Genomic DNA, 21,622 nt, shown 5'->3' with positions numbered 1-21,622 from the left:
AAGCTGTTCACTTCTCTCCCTCTCTCCCTTTCTCTATCGACTGCAAGACAGCTTTCAACAGCTGTCACCTACCAGCCTACGCCAATTCCCCTCTAGGATCATGTCCGGTCTCCTTCGAGCATACAACAGAGCCCTGTGAGCTACCTCTTCCCTCGTTCCTCTCGTCCCTTTTGTGAGGCTAACTTGTTCCATCTCGTACTCGTAGGATCCGTCGTCCCTATGCGACCGGTATGGGATCAGCCGGTAAGCGTCTTCCCTCTTTGCTTTCTCTCGTTCCCTTTCTTCCCTCTCTCGCTCCCCGTTCGCTAGCTGACTCGGGCATGGTATCAATGTAGCTTTCCTCTTTGGTGCTGGAGATGTTCTAGCGCAACAAGGGATCGAGAAGAGAGGGAAAGATCATGACGTAGGTTTTCTTCTTCTTCTTCCGCCTCTTGTGGGTTCTCTCGGTCGGTAGAGTAGATACTGACAAAACATTAGTGAGATGTAGTTCATGCGAACGTTAAGGCTGGCAGGTTACGGAGGTAAGCCCTGTCTCCGGATTCCTCGTCGAAGAAGAGACGAAGCTCACCTATTTCGCGACGAGCTATTCAGGTTTGATCTTCGCCCCGGTCGTGACTAAATGGTTCAGTGCTCTCGAACGAATCAAGATGGCTTCGAAGCCTGCTCGTCTGTCTCTCATTCTCCCTCCTCTTTCCTCCGTCTCTTCTGCTGATCGTTCTCTCTCGACGTGCGATAGAATTGATCTCGCGAGTAGCAGCCGATCAATTCGTCTTCACTCCAGTAATGGTCGGAGTATTCTTCACTTCTCAAACGTTCTTGGAGGGTAAAGGGATCGATGAAGCTCAGAGAAGGTTGAAGGATAGTTGGTGGCCTACTTTGTACGTTATCGCTTATCACTGCTCTCTCTCTGCTCTCGGACAAGACATTGACGGTGTGACGGTTGGTCGCGAACAGACAAAAGAATTGGCAATTATGGATTCCTACGCAAATGGCCAACTTTTCGCTCGTTCCTCCTCATTTGAGGTTGGTTACGGTTAACGTTGTTTCGCTATTGTACGTCTACTCTCCTCCGGTACTCCGAACGCAATCACTGATAAAGTTGCGCCATCCGTCCTTCATATAGCTGGAAGTAAGTTTCACTTTCCTCATTTTCGTTCTCCCTTCACTCGAGCGAACGATACTGACATCCAGTCACTTTTGCTTCGTAGCGCTTACTTATCATATGCAAACTCTCAAGCCGAAGTCAAGGAGGATGCAGTCAAGGAACTTATCCACTAAACCGACACTTTCTCTCCCCCGACTCGTTTAGATTCCCTTTCCCTTAGAAAAGCCTCGATTCCCGAGAGGCACTCGCACTTATTCGTCACGACGACGACAATCCTTATATATAGATTCCTTCCCATCCTCGTTACCCTTTCATTGATATCCTTCCTCATTGTTTCGCAAAAACCAACTTATCGCTTATTCTCGGGCAGGACCCTTGCCGCATCTCATCGCGACCGCCTCACCTGTTAGCGACAACAGACGCGAGCCACGACCAAGCTAGAAGAATGGAATGTTTGCAAGCGAGTAAATGGTTACAACAAGCAAAAGAGTGAACATGCGAAATGATGCGAGCAGAAAATATGCGATATCAACAACGAACGATCACCTTCTCTCTCTTCATCTAACCCATCTATTATACTCCTCATCGTCTTCCTCGATCGCTCCCTCCGCTTCCTCCCTCTCCAATCTCTCCTTCTTCTTCTCCCTCTCCAATTCGACATCCTTCGATAACTGTTTAACGAGTACTCCCACGTTCTGTCGGTTCTTCGCACTGATCGGTACGACCCACATCGGAGCCTCCTCTCCCTCTTCTGTTCTCGGAAGAGTCTTGACGTATTCCTGCAAATCCGTTAACCGTTTCTTTCCCATCTCGACACTCTCCTTCTCTCCTCCTTCTCCCTCTCCTCCTTGACCGAATAGATCCGCTTTATTCCCTACGACCCCTTTGACCCTCCGAACGAGTTCCCCCTCTGGCAATCCTCGAACTTTCTCATATTCCCTTAAACTGTTCTCCAATACTTTCAAACTTTCAACCGGATCCATCTTCCCTTCTTCTCCTTCTTCTCCTTCTTCTTCCGAGGATGAGGTAGTTGTGGAGAGATCGACGACGTAAACGAGTGAAGTACATCGTTCGATGTGTCTCAGGAACTCGTGTCCTAATCCATGATTCAAGTGCGAATTCGGCAGTAGTCCAGGATTATCGGTAATCGTGAACCTCAGAGCCTCCTCCTTTTTCTCTTTCGAGTTGATCGTTGTTGGTTGGTCGGTGGAAGGGAGGGAGTGACCGGAGAAATGAGTTGGAACCGAAGGAGTATCGGAAAGTGACGAGATGGAAGAGGAGGAAGCGGGATCGTGACGGGGTCCGGAGAAGGTACCGTCAGAGTAAACGACACAGGTACCGAGATGAGGGTTGAGAGTCGTAAAGGCGAAAGAAGCGACTCGAGGAGTTGAGGAAGTCAAAGCTCGAAGGAGTGTGCTGTACGTGAAATGCTCAACATCAGACTCCAGCTGTCGGGTCTGAGTAATGAAAGTCAAAACGTACCTTTTCCCGGCGTTTGGTAACCCGACTAACCCTACTTCTCCATTAGATTTCACTTCTAACGATAATCTCATCGTTTCCCCTGCTCCTCCTTTCGTCGCGTATTTAGGGGATCGGTCTTGATGAGTCAAGAATGAAGGGTTTCCTAATCCTGGTTGACCTCCCGAGACCAATAAGATCGGTTCATCGATTGGCGTAGGACGAGTTAGGTCGAGATGAAGTAAAGGTTCTTCTTCCTCCTCCTTTCTCGATTTCGAGTGTCTTCTCCTCCTACGAGGTTTCTTGATCCCCGGTAATTCGACTTCACGAGAGAGGATTTTCGAGAGTAAATGATGTTCAGTAGCGAGGAACGAAGGATGTCCCGTCAATTCCGCCTGAGGATACATCGTAAACATCCTCTTCCTAAACTGTGCCAACGCCTCTATCATCTCTTCGTCAAACTCTTGTTCCTCCTTCTCGATCCAAGGTCCAATCGGTTCCTCGTTCGCTTTGACCCCAAATTTCTCCTGAACATCTCTTACTTTCTTCCATTCGGTCCATTTCTTGTCCCTCGCTTCCGCTTCATGCAGTCTGACTTTATTGACCTTCCAAGCCCATTCGAGTCCTTGTCTCTCCTCTCGTTCTTTCTCCTCTTCTTCTTCAGTCTTGATTCGTTCGTCCAATTCTCGAACGACGGTTCCTACGGGTACTCGGATAACGACGTCTTCCCCTCGTTTACCGGCCAACCATTTCCCTCCTCCTGAGGCACCGACTCCACCTCGAACGGTACGAGGTAAATGGGAGAGGGAAGTAACGGTTGGAGTCGCGATCAGGTAAACTGATCCTCCACTTCCTCCAGGTCCTCCTGATGGGGGTCCTCTAGCCTACACCGCATATGTCAATTTCTGCATCGACGCCTACGCCTACAGGAGGAGTAAGAACTGATGGGAGACTAACCTTGAATTTCTCTCGATGAAACGCAACTCCTCCAGCTCCTCCTCTTCCAGAAGTAACCGTGATCGATAAAGTATCGACAAAGTTCGAACCAGATTGTCGTCGTTTCCAATCGGCTTTCTGTTTTTGTTTCTGCTCGGCGTAACTTGCTGGTTGATCAGGAGGAGTTGATGAAGAGGAAGAATTGAATCGGATCGCGATAGTTTTGGAAGCGAAGGATCGGGGGAGAGAGATACGTATCGGCCGTATTAGAAGAAGGGTCATTTGATAGGAATGGGATCAGCGTGATTGAGAGGAAAGGGAAGGGAAAGAGAGGTCGCCGATCTAACTCTTCTCCACCTTCACCTTCCTCCCCTTTCTAGCTCGACATACCGCCATACAGCAGCAGGATGAAGACTTACACGCTAAAGGAGATTGAACAGCATAAATCTACGGATCAAGAAGTTTGGCTAGTTGTTGATCAAAAAGTCTACGATGTGTGAGTTCCCTTACCTCCTTCGCGGCTCCTAGCTGACTGTAGACTGATATTGTGATCCTCGGTAGTACTCCTTTCCTTGAGAATCATCCCGGTACGCCTTTCCTTCCCTCCCATTTCACTTTTCTCTTTTCCCTTTCCCCACTTCGCGAGTTGTTCCTCGCTGACCTCTTGTCGACTCTGGATCAATAGGTGGAAAGAAAGTCCTCCTGAACGCAGCCGGTACAGACGCGAGCGAGAAGTTCTGGCAGTTCCATAATCAGAAGATTCTAGATACCGTCGCTAGCAAATTCTTGATTGGAACCGTTGGAGAAGCTCCCCAGGCTGCAGCTCAAGATGGAAGTGGAGAGGTGAATGGACAAGAAGAAGAGACGGAGGAAGAGGAAGAAGAAGACGATACTTACTTTGGAGACCTCGTTCCGTTCGGAGGTGAGAACTCTTCTGTTTCTTTCCTCGCTCGCCGCAACAAAGCTCAGACTGCGTATGACTCTGGTTGACGCCTCTCGCGCTCGAGAGTAGATCCGTCGTGGTATCAAGACTGGTCTTCACCTTACTACAAACCTTCTCACTATAAAGTTCGTCGAGCCATTCGAAAATTCACCGGTTCGTTCCCTCTCCTCTCTCTCTCTCCCTCTCCCCTTTCTCCTCTCTTCGCCTCACTCACTCTCAATTCCGAAAAAACTGAGTAGACACGTACCTTATCCCGAATGCCTACGAATGGGATCAAGCGAAAGAGATCCCTCCAGAAGAATACAAACGAATCGCAGATTTTGGAATCCTCTGCGCGATCGCTGCGGGAGGAACGGGCTGGCCGGACGAGGAATACTCGAAAGGGATACCGGTACCGGGAGGGATTCCGAGTGAGGAATGGGACGCTTTCCACAGTGAGCAGTCCTTTCCATTTTTTAACTTCTGTCTCTCGCTCGCTATTACGTCGATGTCGTCAGAAACCTGACTGAAGCTCGCTGGACTGTGTAGATTTGATTCTGCTCGATGAATTGTCTCGTTGCGCGTCAGGTGGAATAATGTATGGTTTACTTGGTGAGAAAATCCCCTTGTAGTCAGGTCTCATCCCTCTGTGATCTGCTCACTCGACTTCTTCACGCACTAGGTGGTTTCGGTATCTCGATCGGTCCTATCCTCGCTTTCGGTTCCTCCGAGCTCAAATCTCGACTCGTCGGACCTTTACTTCGCGGTGAAATTCGTAGTTGTCTCGCCATAACCGAAGCCGAAGGCGGATCCGATGTCGCAAACTTGACAAGGGAAGCGAAGAAGACTCCCGACGGACAATACTACGTCGTCAATGGAGCAGCGAAATGGATCACGAATGGAGTTTATTCGGAAATCTTCGTCACTGCGGTAAGAACCGGTGGGAAAGGAATGGGAGGGATCTCGCTAGTTGTGGTGGAAAGGAAGTTTGGGGGAGTAAAGACCAGGAAGATGGAGTGTATGGGAGTTTTGGCGAGTGGAACGAGTTATGTAGAGTTCGATGAGGTGAAAGTACCGGTCGGGAACCTGCTAGGAAAGGAGAATAAGGGGTTCGCGTTGATTATGCACAACTTTTCTGGAGAACGAGCGTGAGTAAAATCTTTCTCTTCATCTCGGATCGTTCCTCGTTGCTACCTTCAGTCGAACTAAAACCATCGCGGGTCTTCCCTCGTTGCTTCGGTCACAATACGTTCTTATGTCCGTCACTGACTGGACTCGGCTGTACCGCGTTGACAGGGGTATCGCAATTCAAGCAAACCGATTCGCACGGATCCTCCTCGAAGAATCGATCAAGTACGCTTGTAAACGCAAGACATTCGGGAAACCAATGATTGAACACCCGGTTATCCGTGCCAAGATGGCGAACATGGCGCAAAGGATCGAATCGACCCACGCTTGGTTGGAGAACGGTGAGTCCCGCTCTGAGATACGATGATTCGTCGCGAAAGTATCGCTGAAAGCGGACTCACTTCTCCTACAGTTGTCTATCAGACTCAGCAGTACGATGCTGATACCCTGACGATTCGAGGTGGAGGAACGATGGCACTACTCAAAGCTCAAGCTTCAGGTGAGTTCTCCTCAACAACTCTTTCTCTCCCTCATACCATTGCGACACCCTCGAGCTACTCAACTCTATCGGCTCATGGAAGCAAGATAGCCTCTAGCATGACACTGAACGTCTCTTGCTCTTCTGCCTCGCTCAGATACTTTCGAATACTGCGCGAAAGAAGCAGCTCAAATTTTCGGAGGGCTTGCCTATACGAAAGGAGGGCAGGCTGAAAAGGTTGAACGCTTGTAGTAAGTCCCTCATTGATAAACTCAATTCACCGTCTTACTTTTTAACGCTTACCGCTCCTTCTTCAGTCGCGAGGTCCTAGCTTACTCGATTCCAGGAGGTTCAACCGAGATTATGAAGGATATCTCGATTCGACAAGCGACGAAAGTGGCACAAATTATGGGCGCCAAGCTGTAGAGTCCATCCGCTCTCAACCACCCCGCCCTCGATCTCCGATATTTGTCGCAAGTTCGAGCGCAATTCTCCTTCTCTCCTTCTTTCTTTGATCTCTGTCTGTTGTCTATTCTGTTTCGTGGCTCCCTTCTTCCCTTTGCTTCTCACTTCTACCGGATTGTATAGTTTGGTTCATCCACTCCGTATCGTTATCAGTTCAGCAATGTGAATAATGTTTCCTTCCCATCAAGTTTTTTTTTTTGGCCTTGCCTCCCACGCTTCCTCGCTCCCTCTGATCGCGCTCTCGAGGGAAGGAACGAATGCGATATGAAGTATGCAAATTGCGATAGAAACGATTTGATTCTACTCTTGCAACAATTCAACCTTTGTCACCAACCCTTTCCCAAACCTCTCAATCTCCTTCAGAACGGCCCTCTTATCCATCTCAACTTTTGCTTTCTCCCCTCCCTCTACTGCGACGGGTCTCAGAGGGATCCCTAGTCCGGTCTTGAACTGCCGCGAGCCAAGTTGTGAGGGGTTCCAGATTCCTCCGATTGTGGATGATCCGTGAGCTGAGTGGAATAGGCGGAAGATCGAAGGGTATAAACGCTGAAGCGAACAAGCGGAGTTAGCCAACTGTCGATACGAGAGAAGGGGAGAGAAAGTGCGGCTCACCTCGAGCTGTGTAACGAAATCCGAAACTGGATCCCAACCTATCCGAACCGCGTCTTCTTCCTCATCGTCTTCTGTCGAGCCGATGAGCGATCCCGCGAGAACGTTCGACGATCGAGTAGAGAGAGCTCGTAAGTCGGGAGTGAGCGATTGGTAGTGACGAGGATTGACTGATGGATCGAGGTGGATCAGGAAAGCGTAGTCGGAAAGAGGAGGTGAGAAGAGTTGCTGCATTCGAGAGTATGCATGAGTAGTTGCAGCAGACGTGAGAATAGGAGTTACGACTCACCTCGACAACTAATCCACCACACGTGACACCAATCTCGAGAGTTTGAAGAGTCGCTTTCGCCAATCCACGAGCTCTCGCCGCCGCGACTTTCCCCGTTTGCCTACTCCACATTTTCCCCTCGACATCTTCCTCCGTCGCGATGATCCACGCAAACTCTTCGATCGCCGGACTCGATAACCTCGTCTGTTGAAACTCTCTCGTCGCTTGAGCCTTGTCCAAATTCGATAACGTCGGTCTCTTTCCCGACGTGACGGCATTCGTGAACGTGAAGAGAGGTACGTAGAGTGGTTCATCCCTCCAAGTCCAATTCGCGAGTCGTTCCATCACTCGCGCGAATCCAGTCGAACCACTTTGAGGAGGTTCGTAAGGGGAATTCGCATCGAGGAATACCGAAGCGACAACGAGTTCGATAATCTCGTCAGAGAAATGGTTCGAGAGCATGTGGGAAGAGATCCAACGTTTGACGAGTCGAACCGTTTGAGAATACGACGTGAAATGGTTCTGGAGGGTTGAAATCGCGGCGTGATGTTTCGGTCCGAGTTCAAATCGTTGCGAGTAGAGATCGATCGAAGAAGTTGAAGTCGAGGCGACGACTCCCATTTGTTCTTCCCGTTCTTCGAGGAGGAGGAGACTTCGTTCGTAGAAAATTCGAGCTCGGAAGGCGTATCCAGTCGCGGTGAGGATTTCGAGCGAAACGTTATCGTCGACGGTACGAGCCTCTCCATCGAAGACAACTTGAGCCTTGACGACCGAACGAGTCGATTCGAGCGATTCTCCAATCTTGCTCAAGAATGCCGCTTTGATCTTTTGGATTCCTTCGAGATCTTCAGGCCACCTTCCGGAACTTTCGAGTGTAAGGATGATGTCGTGAGCTTCGAGATATTTGACCGAGTCGGGGAAAGATTCGAATCCGTTCAATCGTCGAGGAGAAGGAGTGAAGATTGTCGAGTATCGAAGAGCAGGGGAACAAGGTTGAACTGAAGAAACGGCGAGAGGTAATTCCGGTAGAGCCTTCAACTCCCTCGAAAGGTCATCAAATGCCGTGATGACATTGTTGAACCCTTTTCCAGTCGCGACCGAATCTTCGAGGTAGATCAACCGACGAGTCGATTCAGGTTCGACGAGGAGATGATCCATTCGACCAGCATGGACGTCGACGTTTCCTTCAGGGATTCCATGTCGTTCGTGCAGGATGTATTTAACGATTTGACCGACGATCGCGTTACGTTGAATCCCGAGTCCACCAGGAGAAGGTTGATCCCAAACGACCGATTCGACAATCGAACCATCTTTGAATCGACGAAGTTCAGATTTGCTTCCCCAGAACGACCTGAATTCTTCGCAGGCTGCTTCGTCTTCTGCTGAAGGACCTTGGTCGACGAGTCGACTCGATTCTGCCGGGTCGAGGAGAATCCCGAGGGAGAGATCGACGGAAGAAGGGGTTAGAGAGGAGGAACTGGCAGAGATCGAGAGAGCGGGAGGAGGCGAGAGAAGGAATGCTCGAGCACGAGTACCAAGAGCTCGGGAGAGAGTCGCAGAGATCGAAGAGACGAGGTAGGAGAGTGAAGTTCCGTGATCGATCGAGGCGTCGGCGTCGACTTTCGGTGAATGAGGGACCGTGATACTGTGCCATTCTTCTCAATGCCTGATCAACAATGATGAAGCAGAGAAAAACTCACCGAACAAAGTTATCGAACCTCGAGACGGGTCGAATTTCCTTCAAGAAAGCGGTTTCAAACTTCTTCTCATCCTCGATCCCGCTCAACAAGAGGGAGATTGTCGATCGAGCATCATGTCGAAGCATTTCGAGAGTTGAAAATTCGACTCCTGCTACAAGGTTGACGCTACCGGTAGGATCGACAAAGATTGGTTTTCCCGCGAAAGCCGTTTTGAAAACATCTTTCGAATACTGTCGACCAAACGAGAAGTGAGCCTCTCGGGATACACCCCGCGGAGAGAGAGTGGAACGTACTGTTTGTTCTCCAGTCATCCTGAACACGATCCCCTCCGTCCAATTCACCGTCGCCAACCATTCAACCGCTTTCCTCCAACCCGCCCAAGCTTCTCCACCCGCCGCCAAACTCGCGACATCGTTCCCTGCTCCACCTTTCGCTCCAGCGTTCAAACTCCTCGCAATACAGAACGCCCAGAAATTTGGGGAGAAGCCTTCGGCGACTCCGTACGATCTTCGAGAGGCCCAGAGTTGTAAGAGTCGAGCGGAAGAGGCGTAGGAAGGGTAGGTTTGCGAGAGGGAATGGTGGTACTTGAGGTGGTTCGTCAGGAGAGGAAGGGAGGAGAGATGCAGAGCCGTGGACCGGAGAGGAGTCGAAGGAAGATCGGCAGGATTGATTTGAGCGTTTTCTGCTTCGTGAGCGAGAGAAGGAGGTCGAGCGAGGTTGTTCGTCGGTGCTAGTTTCGAAGAAGGGAATGCATCTGGAGGTGTAACGACTCGGATTCGAAGCACTGCGCCTTTGATCTTGCCGAGACCGATCTTCTCACTTCCTTTCGACGTTGCTGAACGGATATCGAGGGAGTAACCTTGAGAGCCAGAGAGAGGAGAGTAGGAAGAGGTGATAGGACCGAGAGTCGAAGGGAGCTGGGAAGCGAGAGTGACGAGGTAATGAGTCGATTTGACGAGGAATCGAGGGAAGAGGTAATCTTTCGGTTGAAGCAGAGTCTACCCAGCGAGAGAACCGCGAGTTAATACAAGCTGAAGGACGCAAGAGAATGCACTGACTCACAGGAGGCATCGCGACAGCCAATTCGACTACGTATTCCCCTTTTGATTTCGTTCCTCCTCCCCATGCCCACTTTCCTACGACCCTCATGTCTTCACTTCTCGGTTTCTCCCATTCCAAGTCCATCTTGAGCCACTTCCCTTCCGCCCCTTTGATATCTGGGACGACTGTTCCCTTTTTACGAAGTTTGTCGAGCGAAATTGCTTTCTGTTTCGGAAGATTGATGAAATGCGAATGAATCGATTTTAGAAGAGGTTGAAGCGGAGAGGTGGCCGGAGGAGGAGGAGTCGCAGGGTCGAGAACCGTAGCCACTTGAGTCGCAAGGACGTTCGAAATGGGCGAAGCCGTCAATTCTGCGAATGCGAGAGCTCGTAATTCGGCGGGGGTCAAAGGTTTCGGTTGTTTCGCTTTACGTCTGTCTGATTTTGTCGGTTCTGGTGCTGTGGGAGCAGCCAGCGGTTCCTCCTCTTCATCGTCTGAGCCTTGAGAATCCGATTCTTCGTCTCCGTGCGAACTTTCGTCGTCCTCCTCCTCGTAGTCCATCTCCCCTCCTCCTGCCCCTCCTCCATTCAGATTCGCATAGAGATCTTCATCATCATCTCCAATCATATCCTCGTCATCGTTGCCCAATTCTCCCATTTCTTCTTCATCTTCCTCTTCTGATCCACTCAATTCCCTTCCTTTACCCTTGTTCTTCCCCGAGCTACTGATTCCAGCGAATTCATCCTCGCTCCCTCCCGCTTCAAGGTCCTCGAACCCATCGAAATCTCCTTCTGAATCTTCAAAGTTTGAGGAAGAAACTTCTTCAACTTCTTCTTGTTCGTCTTGAACTACCTTGCGTTGCTTCTTGTTGCTCTTCGTTGCGTTTGTTGAGCTACTAGAGGCTCGTTTGGTCGGTTTCGACATGCCGAGTGAGGAAGAAAGTGCAAAAGAAAGCTACATGCTTTGGACAATTGCCGCTAACAAAATGTCAATTTTCGATCACAAACTTCCCCTACAGTGTTTCGCACCTCTCTGTCTCCGTCTCTTCGCCCGCCTCACGAAGATGGCTCCATCAACGAGTAAATCGAAATCGTCCGAACCTCCAAAGAAGAAAGCGCGCAAATCCAAAGTCGAATCCTCCGAAGAAGGAGAACTCTCGAGTGGAGCTGAATCCGACTCTTCCTCGTCCAAGGCCAAAGTCAAGGCGAAAGCGAAAACCAAAGGAAAGGCGAAGAGCACTAGCAAGGAGAACGGTAAAGGGAAGAAAGCTACGAAGAAGAATGGAGGAGGAAAGTCAGAGACGAAGAACGACGACGTCAGTGCTAGTAGGAAAGGGAAACGCAAGGCAAAGGCTGAATCGGATGGCGAGGATGAGTTCATCAATGACGATGAAGACGAGAAGGATAGCGCGGAAGAAGATGAGGAAGATGAGGACGATGGAGGGAAGAATACGAGGGTCGTCAAAAGTATCAAAAAAGTTGCGGCTCCAAAGACCAAAGGTGAGCTCCTTTCACTACTTCCAGCTCATTGTCGACGGTGTGAGTATTTGAGGCGAGAGGGAGGCTCGTTCAAGGAAGAGAGAGTTGAAACGAGGCGAAAGAAAGATCGAGTTTTGAAAACCTGAATGAATCTGTACTGACTCTGAACCTCTTTCACTCTTTCGCAGCCGACACGAGTGTGATTCTCCCCACGACGATGTCATTCCTCCTCGAACTTCGCTCACACAACGATCGAGACTGGTTCGAAGAAAACAAAGAACGTTACCTTCACGCAAACACCAACTTCAAATCGTTCGTGACCGCGTGGGTTCCAAAAGCTTCCGAAGTAGATTGGCAACTCCCTCATCTCCCCGTCAAAGATCTCGTTCATCGAATCTACCGCGACGTTCGATTCTCAAAGGACAAAACTCCATACAAGACGAATTTATCCATCTCTCATTCTCGTACGGGTCGTAAAGGTCCTTTCGCGTTCTATTACTTCCATATCAGTCCAGGAGGTCGTTCGATCTTGGCTGCGGGGTGTTGGAAACCCGATACGAACGAATTGAAGGCGATTCGTCAGGCGATTCTCGACAATCCGAAACGATTGAGAGATGTGATCGCGGAGAAAGAGTTCGTAGAGTTGTATGGAAAACCGGAATCGATGAAGGATGGAGGTAGGAGGAGTATCTTTGGTAGGGAAGATCAATTGAAGAATGCACCGAAACTTGAAGGAGTCGATAAAACCCATCCGGATATCGATCTACTCAAGTGAGTCATTCCCCCTCCTTCGAACACAAGTGGACGAAGACTGATTCCTCCGCCGTCGCTCGCTGTAGATGTCGCTCTTTCGCAGTTGAAAGTCATTTCACAGACGAAGAAGTTGTGGCGGAAGATTTCCTCGTCAAAGTTTTGGACAAGATGAGGATCACTGTTCCTTTCGTACACCTACTCAACGAGGTAAGCTTCAGTCAACACTCTCTTGCGTCCGTGCCTCTGGACTGACCCTCCTCTTCGCTTTCGATCTTTAGTTCATTTCTCCCTCTCCTCCGAGTGACGACGAGGACGAAGAAGAGGAAGAAGAAGTTGGAGGATACGATCCATCGGGAGAACATGCTGGAGAAGGCGACGATGATCAAGGAGGAGAGGACGAGGAAGAAGAAGACGAAGAATGAAGAAAAAACGCTTGAACGAAATCAATTCTCACGACAAATTTCCCTCGAAGGAACAAAAGATTTACGCTTGATACGACCAATAAACTCTGCAATACTAAGTTCTCACTTTGATCGCTGTATTGATGGTTCATAGTGTTTCAGAGTGAGAGATGAGAGAGTTTTGGCGCTTGCGAAGCGTGACGGCGAGCCGTCTAGAGTATCTCAAACCTCAGCCGGTCTGCTCGCGAGTAGTTTTCCTAATACTTTACGTCCCTGAGAGACCGCTAGAGCAAGATCAAGCCATCGGAACGAGTGTGAAACGAGGGATCGGGCGAAAACGAAAATTGTCAAAAGTAAATCGAGGTGAATGAAGCGCGCTCTGGGAGATGGGTGGAACAGCTGGGGCTCGATCTCCACGATGAGCGTAACTCGAGGTCTCGGAATCATGCAGAAAACAGCCTGCAGCGTTGCGGCCTCGAGAAGGAGAAGTAGAACAATCATCGAAGCCAATCGAAAAAAGTTGTGAAGGGATCCGACCTCTCCTCTCCTCTTCTCTCCCTTCTCTCCCCCCCCCACTCTTCTCCTCTACACAACATGCTTTCCGCCGCACGATTCTCCGGCCTCCGTGCCGCCCGCACTCCCCGTGCTGTAAGTCTCCAGCTCTCTTCGATTCCTGGGAGTCAATCCTCTCTCTCATCTCTCTCATCTTTTTCTCCCTCCGCGCCACACTCTCCGCGGGCAATTCATCCGAGCCGTGCGAATAGCTAATGTATCCACTATGATGTCCAGGTTATCTCTCAGCAACGATTCAACTCTGGAAAAGTTTCTGGACCTGTAGTCGGAATGGATTTGGGAACGACCAACTCGTGTGTCGCTTTGATGGAAGGAAAGGTTCCTCGAGTACTTGAAAACTCGGAGGGAGGTCGAACAACCCCTTCCGTCGTTGCGTTCACCAAGGAAGGTGAACGACTCGTCGGTCTCCCCGCCAAACGTCAAGCCGTCGTCAACTTTGAAGTAAGTCCTCTCATCCTCTTCCTCTTACTCTGAGTGCGAGTGCGAGTGCTAATAGTGTGTGATGGGTTTAGAACACCTTCTTCGCCACCAAGCGTCTCATCGGTCGAAAATTCTCCGACCCCGAAGTTCAAACCGATCTTCACAATGTTCCATTCAAAATTGTCAAACACACCAACGGAGACGCCTGGCTCGAAGCTCGTGGACAAAAGTACTCCCCTTCTCAAATCGGTGCTTTCGTCGTCGGTAAATTGAAGGAAACCGCAGAAGGTTACCTCGGAAAATCGCTCAAGCACGCCGGTTAGTCTCGTGTCTCGCTCTCTTATCAAGCTATTTACTCACTCTCGACTCGTCTGCAGTCATCACCGTTCCCGCCTACTTCAACGACTCTCAACGTCAAGCTACCAAGGACGCCGGAACGATCGCTGGTCTCGACGTTCTCCGAGTTATCAACGAACCTACCGCCGCCGCTCTTGCTTACGGACTCGACCGCAACGACTCTCGACAAGTCGCCGTCTACGATCTCGGAGGAGGAACGTTCGATGTTTCGATTCTCGAGATGCAAAAGGGAGTTTTCGAAGTCAAGTCGACCAACGGAAACACTCACTTGGGAGGAGAAGATTTCGATATCACCCTCGTCAACCACATCGTCGCTGAATTCAAGAAGGAGTCTGGACTCGATCTCTCGAAGGACCGAATGGCGATTCAACGAATCCGAGAGGCTGCCGAAAAGGCAAAGATTGAACTTTCCTCGACCGCTCAAACCGACATCAACCTTCCTTACATCACGGCTGACGCTTCGGGACCCAAGCACATCAACCTCAAGTTCACCCGATCTCAACTCGAGCAACTCGTCGGTGGACTCATCCAAAAGACGGTCGAACCTTGCAAGAAGGCTCTCGCCGATGCTGGAATGAAGGCTTCCGAGATCGAGGAGGTTATCCTCGTCGGGGGAATGTCGCGTATGCCCAAGGTTATCGAGACTGTCAAGTCGGTCTTCGGTCGTGACCCTTCAAAGGGAGTCAACCCCGATGAGGCTGTCGCCGTCGGAGCTGCCGTACAAGGTGGTGTCCTCGCTGGATCCGTTACCGACGTTCTCCTTCTCGATGTCACTCCCCTTTCCCTCGGTATTGAGGTAAGTCGCATCAACTCAACTTTGCACATTTCGAGGCAAAACTGACTTTTTCTCTCTTTTCGCCTTAGACCCTCGGAGGTGTCTTCACTCGTCTCATCAACCGAAACACCACCATCCCCACGAAGAAGTCTCAAACCTTCTCGACCGCCGCCGATGGACAAACCGCTGTCGAGATCAAGGTCTTCCAAGGAGAACGAGAACTCGTTCGCGACAACAAGATGCTCGGTAACTTCCAACTCGTCGGTATCCCCCCTGCTCCCAAGGGTATCCCTCAAATCGAAGTCACTTTCGACATCGACGCCGACGGTATCGTCAACGTTTCCGCGAAGGACAAGGCGACGAACAAGGATCAATCGATCACGATCGCGGCTTCTTCCGGTCTCTCGGACAAGGAGATCGAATCGATGATTGAACAAGCCGAGGCCCACGCCGAAGCTGACAAGGCTCGTCGTGATCTCATTGAAGCCGCGAACGCTTCGGAATCCGTCGCCGCTGAAACCGAAAAGGCCCTCAAGGAGTTCAAGGAACAAATCGATGCCGAAGAGGCTAAGCAAGTCGAGAAACTCGTTGGTGAACTTCGTGAACTCGGAATCAAGGCTCAAGCCGAAGGAGCTACCGTTACCGCTGAGGAACTCAAGGCTAAGCGAGATGAAGTTCAATCTTCTTCCCTCAACCGTAAGCACTTCTTCACTATCGCTTCCTCTCCTTCGCTCAGTCATTGACTCGACTTGTGTGTGCTCGTCTAATAGTCTTCAAGAAGGTTTACGAAAAGCGAAACCAAGATGGTCAAGCCGCTCCTGAACAACCCGCTGCCGACTCTACCGAACCCCCCAAGAAGGATTAAACTCCGTAACTTCCTTCGATCCTAATTATCTATTCTCACCCAACGTCCTTCTGCTCCTCGCATTATTCCCCAATCCCCTAGCTCTCACTCGACTTGACTCGACCCTATCGGCGTCTCTTGAGTCCCGCCTAGCATTTTTATTCTCTGTTCTTTTTTTCTGTTCCGTACCTCCTACAACCCCCTTTTCTTCTCTCCTCGCAACTTCTCTCTGTCGTTCTCAATCCACCAAAATGCCTCCCTAGTTTTACTTCTACCTCTTTCGTTGGCAAACCCTCCTCCCTCTTCTCTAGAACTCCCCACTCCTCCGCTTTTCAGCTGTGTCTTCCCTTCCCTTCTTCCTTCTGTACATGATAGCCTGCCTGAATGAACCCTGAATGAACCGTCGCAACGTTAAGGAATTTTTTCGGATCCGTTGTCGATTCGTCGCGCGTTCTCTCGTGAGAGCTTCTGTCTGCTTCGCTCGCGTTGCGCTTCTGTGGTTCAAGAGCTTCTGAGTCGCTTGATGCCGCAGCTCGCCTAAAGACCAAACCTCTCAGAAACCGTCGCTCGCGAAATCCTTGATCGAAATCTCGAGCTCGTCTCTCCCTCTCTCACACACTTCATCGCTAGTATGCCTCACAAGAAACAAAAACGTTCAATCCGACTCGCGACGCAACAAGCCAAGTACGTCCTCTTCCTTCTCTCTCCTCTTCTCTCATCTCTCAACAAACCTTCCTTCCCTCATCTCTAAACAGAGGCTACAACAACCCACCTAGCGCAAAAGACTCGTTACTACCTATCGCTACGACCTCGTACCATGGTGAACCGATTGAAGTCGATTTGAGCAAAGAAGCGGGAGGAGGAGGGACCGGAGTAGAGAAGAAGAACAATAAGAGGAGGAAACCTTCCGCGAGTGCTGCTAGACAGGGAAATGCGAGTGGGGATCTAAATGGGATGAGTAAATCGGCTTATAGGTACGTCTTCTCCCTCTGTCATCGTAAACGAATCGAGAGATTTCAAGAGGAAAGTCGGTTCTCATCTCGCGCCCTCTCTTCGTGTGCCGCGTGTAGGATCCTGAATGCGGACAAGTTGAGACAAGAGTATCACGCGGAAAAGAAACGGAAACGCGAAGAAGAAGAAGCGTTAAAGAATCCGAATCAAAAAGTAAAATCCGAAACTCTCTTTCCTTCCCTGTTTCTCCCTACTGACCTCTCGTTCTCCTGCAGAAGAAGAAGTCAAACAATACGACACTTCAACCCTTACCCTATGAGTCGTTATCGACGTTCAATCGAAGGGTGGAACAAGAAATGAGATCGAGTATTAATTCAACGATTCAAGCTTCGAAAAACGTCAACAAGAAGACTAAAGAAGTACTCAAAGACAAGAAGAAGAAATCGAAAACTACTCAGGTCGCCGAAGACGCCGACGAGGAATGGAATGGAATCGCCGACGGGGAAGAGGGGGAGGAAGAAGGAGGAGATGGGAAAACGAAATATGGAAAAGAGAAGAAATCGAAACCTACACCAGAAGAATCTCGAGATCCATTCGCTAAACAACCCAAGAAACCTAAAATCAGCACCGAGGAGCAAGAGGAAGTTCAAGCAGCAGAAGTCAAGAGGGGTAGAACTGGGAAAACTGAATTCGATTCAGTCGAACCGATTCGAGGACTTAAATCCGTCGTGTTGGCTCCTCCTACTCTCGCGAAACCCGCTCGGAAGGGTCTACTCGCGAAAGCTTTGTCGTCCGCTTCGGATGGAACGACCGCGGGTGCTAGGTTATCGGAAACTGCGGGAGGAGGGGGTGGATTCGAAGGATTGAGATTGGCGGGAATGGAAGAACCAGTAGGGAAGAATAGGTTACCGGTCGATCCGATCATGAAGGCGTTGCTGGACCGGGAGAGGGAGAAAGCCGTGAGGATTTATCGGGAGTTGAAGGAACAGAAATTCGCAGAGAAACAGCAATGAAAACGTCTCTTTCGAACTTCGTTCTTTCTCTGCGCCGTGTTGGTGAGTACCGAGTATGCGACTACGTCTACTTCCCCGTCGGACGTATCCATCGTCTCCTTCGTCGTGGTAACTACGCTCAACGAATCGGAGCTGGAGCACCTGGTGAGTCTTGAGTCTTCTCCTTCAGAACGCGTCTCCCTCGGACTGAACTGACTCTTTCTCTCCATTCGTGTGCAGTCTACCTCTCTGCGGTTCTCGAATACCTATCGGCTGAAGTCCTCGAACTCGCTGGTAACGCCGCTCGGTAAGCTCAATTCTCTCTATCGCTTGTCTTTCTCCTCTACCTATCTCTCTCCTCTTCGCTTTTCAATCCTCTCAGATCACTTTGTTGTCTCATTCTTTTACCCTTCGCGCTGTCAATTCGAACTACGCCGATCTTTATTACCACTATCTTCAGTGCTCATCGTCTCGAGAGAAGAACTAGCGAAGCTTTGAGAGAATTCGAAACAATTCGACAATTTCGACTCTCTCCTCGAATGATGACTCACGTTCTTCGATGCTGAGTAGCTTGTCCTAAGTTCTCACACAAGGAGGCCAGAGTGTGACCATTCTGAGATCAAAGGTGTGCGAGAGTCGGTAGCAGTCCGGGAGGGAGAAGCGGAAGCAGAATCTCCATTCCGCTGCAAAACCGTAAGGTGCAGAGACCGCTGTTGTGTGAACTTGCGAGTTGACTGAGCGACAAGTAGCAGATAGGCGACCGGACTGACTCTCTCGACTCTACGAATTCGCTCGCTCGAGACACGTACAAGAATTACGACAATAGATACTATTCTGATTTCTCCCTTTCTTTCGCCTCTACCTTCTCCTTCCTCCTTTTCTTCCACTCCTTCAACTCCCTGATCAATCCTACCACCAACGGAACACTCACCGGACCGAACAAAGGCGTATAAACTGCGTATTTGTGCTCCTGTGGGAAATAGAGCATCGGTAACAGGCTTGGATCGAAATAAGCTTTGTTTGCTAGTTCTTGCGCGAGGGAGACTCGCGCGAGTTGGTCGGAGAGGGTACAGGAAGCGGATTGGGAACAATCGTGGGCCTGTAAGAACGGAGATGAGGTCACATGCGGTGTTCTAGAGACTGAATGCGTTGTTCCGAACTTACGGAATCTAGTAGGTCTAAAGCTCGCTCTACTCGAGATTGTACCGTTAAACCAACGGAAACATTCGCGGCTTGAGTTCCATCTTCTTCAGAAATCGTTTTGACGAGGTTAACCAGAGTCGAAGTGGTGTCCTTTAGAGCTTCTCCGAGTCGATTCGTAACGAGGTCTTCAATCTCTCTCTTTTGATCGACGTTCGACGTTGTGCGAGGTAAACCGAGGAGTAATCGAAGTTGTCGAGAAAAGGTACGGAACGAAGAATCGAGAGAAGTAGCGGAAGATGGGTTGTAGATGACGAGACCGCCTCGTTGCGGAGTGATGAATGAAGTAGTAGCTGTAGTTTCTGTGTTTGCTCGCCCCGAACTAGTCAGAAGTGGCCACCGACTAAAAGGATCGAAGAGAACGCACGGGAAGTTTTGATCTTCATCGGACGGTTTTCAGCGGAAGGTACGTATAGAATGAAATGTAGGACTGGATCTAGAGTCGTTCCAGAAGCTACAGTCGCACGAAAGCGGGCTTAGCAGACTACCCTCGGCTAATGCAGTATTCGAAAGAGATGGTTTACCTAAATTCCATTCCGCGTTGTTGACGAATGCTTTCACATCATTCTCTTGTACCCACGTCGTACTCGAATCGCTTGCTTCATCCTGAAGGAGGTTGATAGATAAGGGAGAGTAGTATTGTACCTGGGATTCGATTGTGAAATTGTGCAAAGGTGAAAGCGAAGATAGTAGAGGTTTGAAGTGCTCTATAGTCGGGAACGAGCAGGCTATCAGCATGTTGGGGATTCGAAGGATGTATTCAGGAGCTTACGCTGCAGCAATTGGTCGATATCCCATGACAGCAGAGGATCTGAACTCGGAGAAGAGTTTTGATTCAACAACGAGAAGACGAGTTTGTAATGTGGTGAATACTTCACGACTCTCCCGCCTAGTCTCAATTCACCATGGACGACATTGTGAGTTCGTAGGTCCCGAAGGGAGAGCCAGAGAGTAGAGGGCTTACCTTCGACCTGACGAGAGATCCGAGTATCGTCATTCTCGTGAATGTATTGATCCCATTGCTGTATCCGTTGTTCAGGTAGCTGTCTGCGCTCCAACGATGTCGTCTTCCACCACAGAGGAACTCCAAGCAAGACGAAGACGGTCCAGAATGAGAATAGTGTGATTCGACGAGTCTTGAGGTTGATCTCGGGTGTAGTAGGTTTCAGTGGCGTAGTATTGGACATTGCTGGGCTTCAAGGATACATTGGGCGGAATACGGAGGAGTGAGAGGAGTTGATCAAGTTGACGCAACTTCGGAACACTCTTTCTCCCTCCAACTCACTCTCTTGAGATCGACGACTCGATTACTACGATCAAAGCGACTCTAACTACCCTCGCCGACCACCAGATCTTCTCTCCGCTCCAGTTCCTTCGGCCCAATCCTCCCCCTCGAATCCCTCGCTCTTCTCACCTCTCCTACCATCCTATGCAATCCCTCAACCGTCTAATCTGGGGCCCAACCCCACAAGAGAAAGTCCGCAAATGGCAAACCCAACTGAAATCGCAATCCCGAGTCCTAGACCGAGAAATCCATCAACTCGACCTCTCTACGAACAAAGTCAGAGCCGAAATCAAGAAACTCGCCGCGAAGGGGGATACGAAGAACGCAAAGATTTTGGCGAGGGAAGTCGTGAGGAGTCAGAAACAGAAGAGCAGGTTGGTTACGAGTAAAGCGAATTTGAATTCGATTAATATGCAATTGGGTCATCAACTAGGTAAGCTATAGCTCACTCTACCGAGTCGTACAGTTCACTGAGACGTCTGTCTTGCGTGTAGCAATGGTGAAAGTCACGGGAACATTGCAAGCCTCATCCGAAATCATGAAAGCCTCAAATTCGTTAATCTCTGTTCCACAACTAAGTTCGACAATGAGGGAAATGTCTATGGAGATGATGAAAGCTGGAATCATGCAAGAAATGATGGACGATACGATGGAGACCCTCGACGAAGAGGACGAGGATATGGAGGAAGAAGCTCAGGAAGAAGTCGATAAAGTGTTATGGCAAATCACCGATGGAAAGCTCGGTCAAGTCGGATCAAAAGTCGGGAGCTTACCTGCGCAGAAAACAACACCGACGGCGGAGGAAGAATACGAAAGAGATCAGGAAATGGAAAGAGCGATTCAAGGACTCTTGTCTTCTTAGTTCGGTCCTTCCCACTCTCGCTCCCTCGGTTCTGCAGTACTCTCATTGTTGATAAGTATGTTTCCTGTGATCGTTTCGGGTTGTATGAATAGTGATATTTCCTCCTTCTTAGAGTTGTTTTTCTATTCGATTCCCTAATCTGTCCACCTCGTAATCAGATTCTTCCTCTTCTGCCTCTTCTGATTCTGCCTCTGACTCCGATTCACCTTCCTCGTCAGAGTGATACGGTCGCCATGTGTCACCACCTTGACTTGAGTGGTTGAAGTTTTGTACTAATAGATCTCCCTTTTCTTCGAGCTTTTCTTTCTCTCGTCCTGTAAGATTGCGCAGGTCATAGAGTCAATCAGTCTCTGGCGAAGGAGAAAGAACCGGTTGCGGGCACTGTGACTTACGTCGTTCATCATCTTGTTTCTCCATTTCTTTGATAATAGTTTGTTGCATCTCAATCACGCTTTCAGGCGTTGTACAAGTCTTGTATCGTTCAATGATTTGTCTAAACATCTAAATGGTCAGTTACGATGTCGATGTAGGGAGAGGGGGGGGGGGGGGGGGGGCGGGGGGGGGGGGGGGGAAGCGCCATAAAAAACCACAATAAAATTGACCACAAAAAAATATATAATT

The 21,622-nt window shown here is 49.7% G+C and overlaps 10 protein-coding genes across 10 annotated transcripts; 6 read left to right on the top strand and 4 right to left on the bottom strand.

The window, feature by feature from the left end:
* Window positions 1–100: 100 nt before the first annotated feature.
* JCM6883_000301 (Mpv17/PMP22 family protein) lies at window positions 101–1,278 on the top strand (the record flags this gene model as incomplete). The annotated part of the gene is made up of 9 exons (XM_076633814.1): window positions 101–135; window positions 206–243; window positions 336–403; window positions 488–521; window positions 592–666; window positions 737–878; window positions 955–1,053; window positions 1,124–1,129; window positions 1,209–1,278. 9 exons carry the CDS (start codon window positions 101–103, stop codon window positions 1,276–1,278), a joined length of 567 nt encoding a protein of 188 aa, XP_076486170.1.
* Window positions 1,279–1,662: 384 nt separating this feature from the next.
* On the bottom strand, window positions 1,663–3,781 carry MTG2 (putative GTPase MTG2; the record flags this gene model as incomplete). Its single annotated transcript, XM_076633813.1, has 3 exons — window positions 1,663–2,521; window positions 2,588–3,447; window positions 3,521–3,781. The coding sequence occupies 3 exons, from the start codon at window positions 3,779–3,781 to the stop codon at window positions 1,663–1,665; spliced, it is 1,980 nt and encodes a 659-aa protein (XP_076486169.1).
* A 125-nt stretch (window positions 3,782–3,906) lies between these two features.
* JCM6883_000299 (uncharacterized protein) lies at window positions 3,907–6,453 on the top strand (the record flags this gene model as incomplete). Its single annotated transcript, XM_076633812.1, has 11 exons — window positions 3,907–3,995; window positions 4,061–4,086; window positions 4,185–4,421; window positions 4,512–4,595; window positions 4,682–4,876; window positions 4,971–5,033; window positions 5,104–5,569; window positions 5,718–5,890; window positions 5,962–6,048; window positions 6,185–6,278; window positions 6,345–6,453. 11 exons carry the CDS (start codon window positions 3,907–3,909, stop codon window positions 6,451–6,453), a joined length of 1,623 nt encoding a protein of 540 aa, XP_076486168.1.
* A 339-nt stretch (window positions 6,454–6,792) lies between these two features.
* On the bottom strand, window positions 6,793–11,034 carry UTP22 (rRNA-processing protein UTP22; the record flags this gene model as incomplete). Its single annotated transcript, XM_076633811.1, has 6 exons — window positions 6,793–7,038; window positions 7,105–7,329; window positions 7,391–9,014; window positions 9,070–9,299; window positions 9,363–10,067; window positions 10,132–11,034. 6 exons carry the CDS (start codon window positions 11,032–11,034, stop codon window positions 6,793–6,795), a joined length of 3,933 nt encoding a protein of 1,310 aa, XP_076486167.1.
* A 139-nt stretch (window positions 11,035–11,173) lies between these two features.
* On the top strand, window positions 11,174–12,763 carry JCM6883_000297 (DUF2461 domain-containing protein; the record flags this gene model as incomplete). Its single annotated transcript, XM_076633810.1, has 4 exons — window positions 11,174–11,609; window positions 11,777–12,359; window positions 12,428–12,548; window positions 12,620–12,763. The coding sequence occupies 4 exons, from the start codon at window positions 11,174–11,176 to the stop codon at window positions 12,761–12,763; spliced, it is 1,284 nt and encodes a 427-aa protein (XP_076486166.1).
* A 573-nt stretch (window positions 12,764–13,336) lies between these two features.
* Window positions 13,337–15,732, top strand: SSC1 (Hsp70 family ATPase SSC1; the record flags this gene model as incomplete). Its single annotated transcript, XM_076633809.1, has 6 exons — window positions 13,337–13,390; window positions 13,532–13,756; window positions 13,828–14,053; window positions 14,113–14,888; window positions 14,957–15,563; window positions 15,638–15,732. 6 exons carry the CDS (start codon window positions 13,337–13,339, stop codon window positions 15,730–15,732), a joined length of 1,983 nt encoding a protein of 660 aa, XP_076486165.1.
* A 610-nt stretch (window positions 15,733–16,342) lies between these two features.
* Window positions 16,343–17,675, top strand: JCM6883_000295 (uncharacterized protein; the record flags this gene model as incomplete). The annotated part of the gene is made up of 4 exons (XM_076633808.1): window positions 16,343–16,395; window positions 16,467–16,685; window positions 16,782–16,875; window positions 16,938–17,675. 4 exons carry the CDS (start codon window positions 16,343–16,345, stop codon window positions 17,673–17,675), a joined length of 1,104 nt encoding a protein of 367 aa, XP_076486164.1.
* Window positions 17,676–18,483: 808 nt separating this feature from the next.
* GPI17 (GPI-anchor transamidase GPI17) lies at window positions 18,484–20,041 on the bottom strand (the record flags this gene model as incomplete). Its single annotated transcript, XM_076633807.1, has 6 exons — window positions 18,484–18,753; window positions 18,819–19,156; window positions 19,222–19,308; window positions 19,379–19,561; window positions 19,627–19,743; window positions 19,819–20,041. 6 exons carry the CDS (start codon window positions 20,039–20,041, stop codon window positions 18,484–18,486), a joined length of 1,218 nt encoding a protein of 405 aa, XP_076486163.1.
* A 242-nt stretch (window positions 20,042–20,283) lies between these two features.
* Window positions 20,284–21,001, top strand: VPS24 (ESCRT-III subunit protein VPS24; the record flags this gene model as incomplete). The annotated part of the gene is made up of 2 exons (XM_076633806.1): window positions 20,284–20,572; window positions 20,634–21,001. 2 exons carry the CDS (start codon window positions 20,284–20,286, stop codon window positions 20,999–21,001), a joined length of 657 nt encoding a protein of 218 aa, XP_076486162.1.
* Window positions 21,002–21,109: 108 nt separating this feature from the next.
* On the bottom strand, window positions 21,110–21,494 carry JCM6883_000292 (uncharacterized protein; the record flags this gene model as incomplete). Its single annotated transcript, XM_076633805.1, has 2 exons — window positions 21,110–21,315; window positions 21,394–21,494. Coding segments are annotated over 2 exons (307 nt in total), but the record flags the coding sequence as incomplete, so codon positions are not given.
* Between the last annotated feature and the right edge of the window lie 128 nt (window positions 21,495–21,622).

This window comes from Sporobolomyces salmoneus, assembly GCF_050403485.1.
Source record: "Sporobolomyces salmoneus JCM6883 DNA, S_salmoneus_JCM6883_v1_ctg45, whole genome shotgun sequence".
Taxonomy (NCBI): Eukaryota; Fungi; Basidiomycota; class Microbotryomycetes; order Sporidiobolales; family Sporidiobolaceae; genus Sporobolomyces; species Sporobolomyces salmoneus.
The sequence above is the reverse complement of the archived record's forward strand: the minus strand, read 5'-3'. Positions and strand labels throughout refer to the sequence as shown.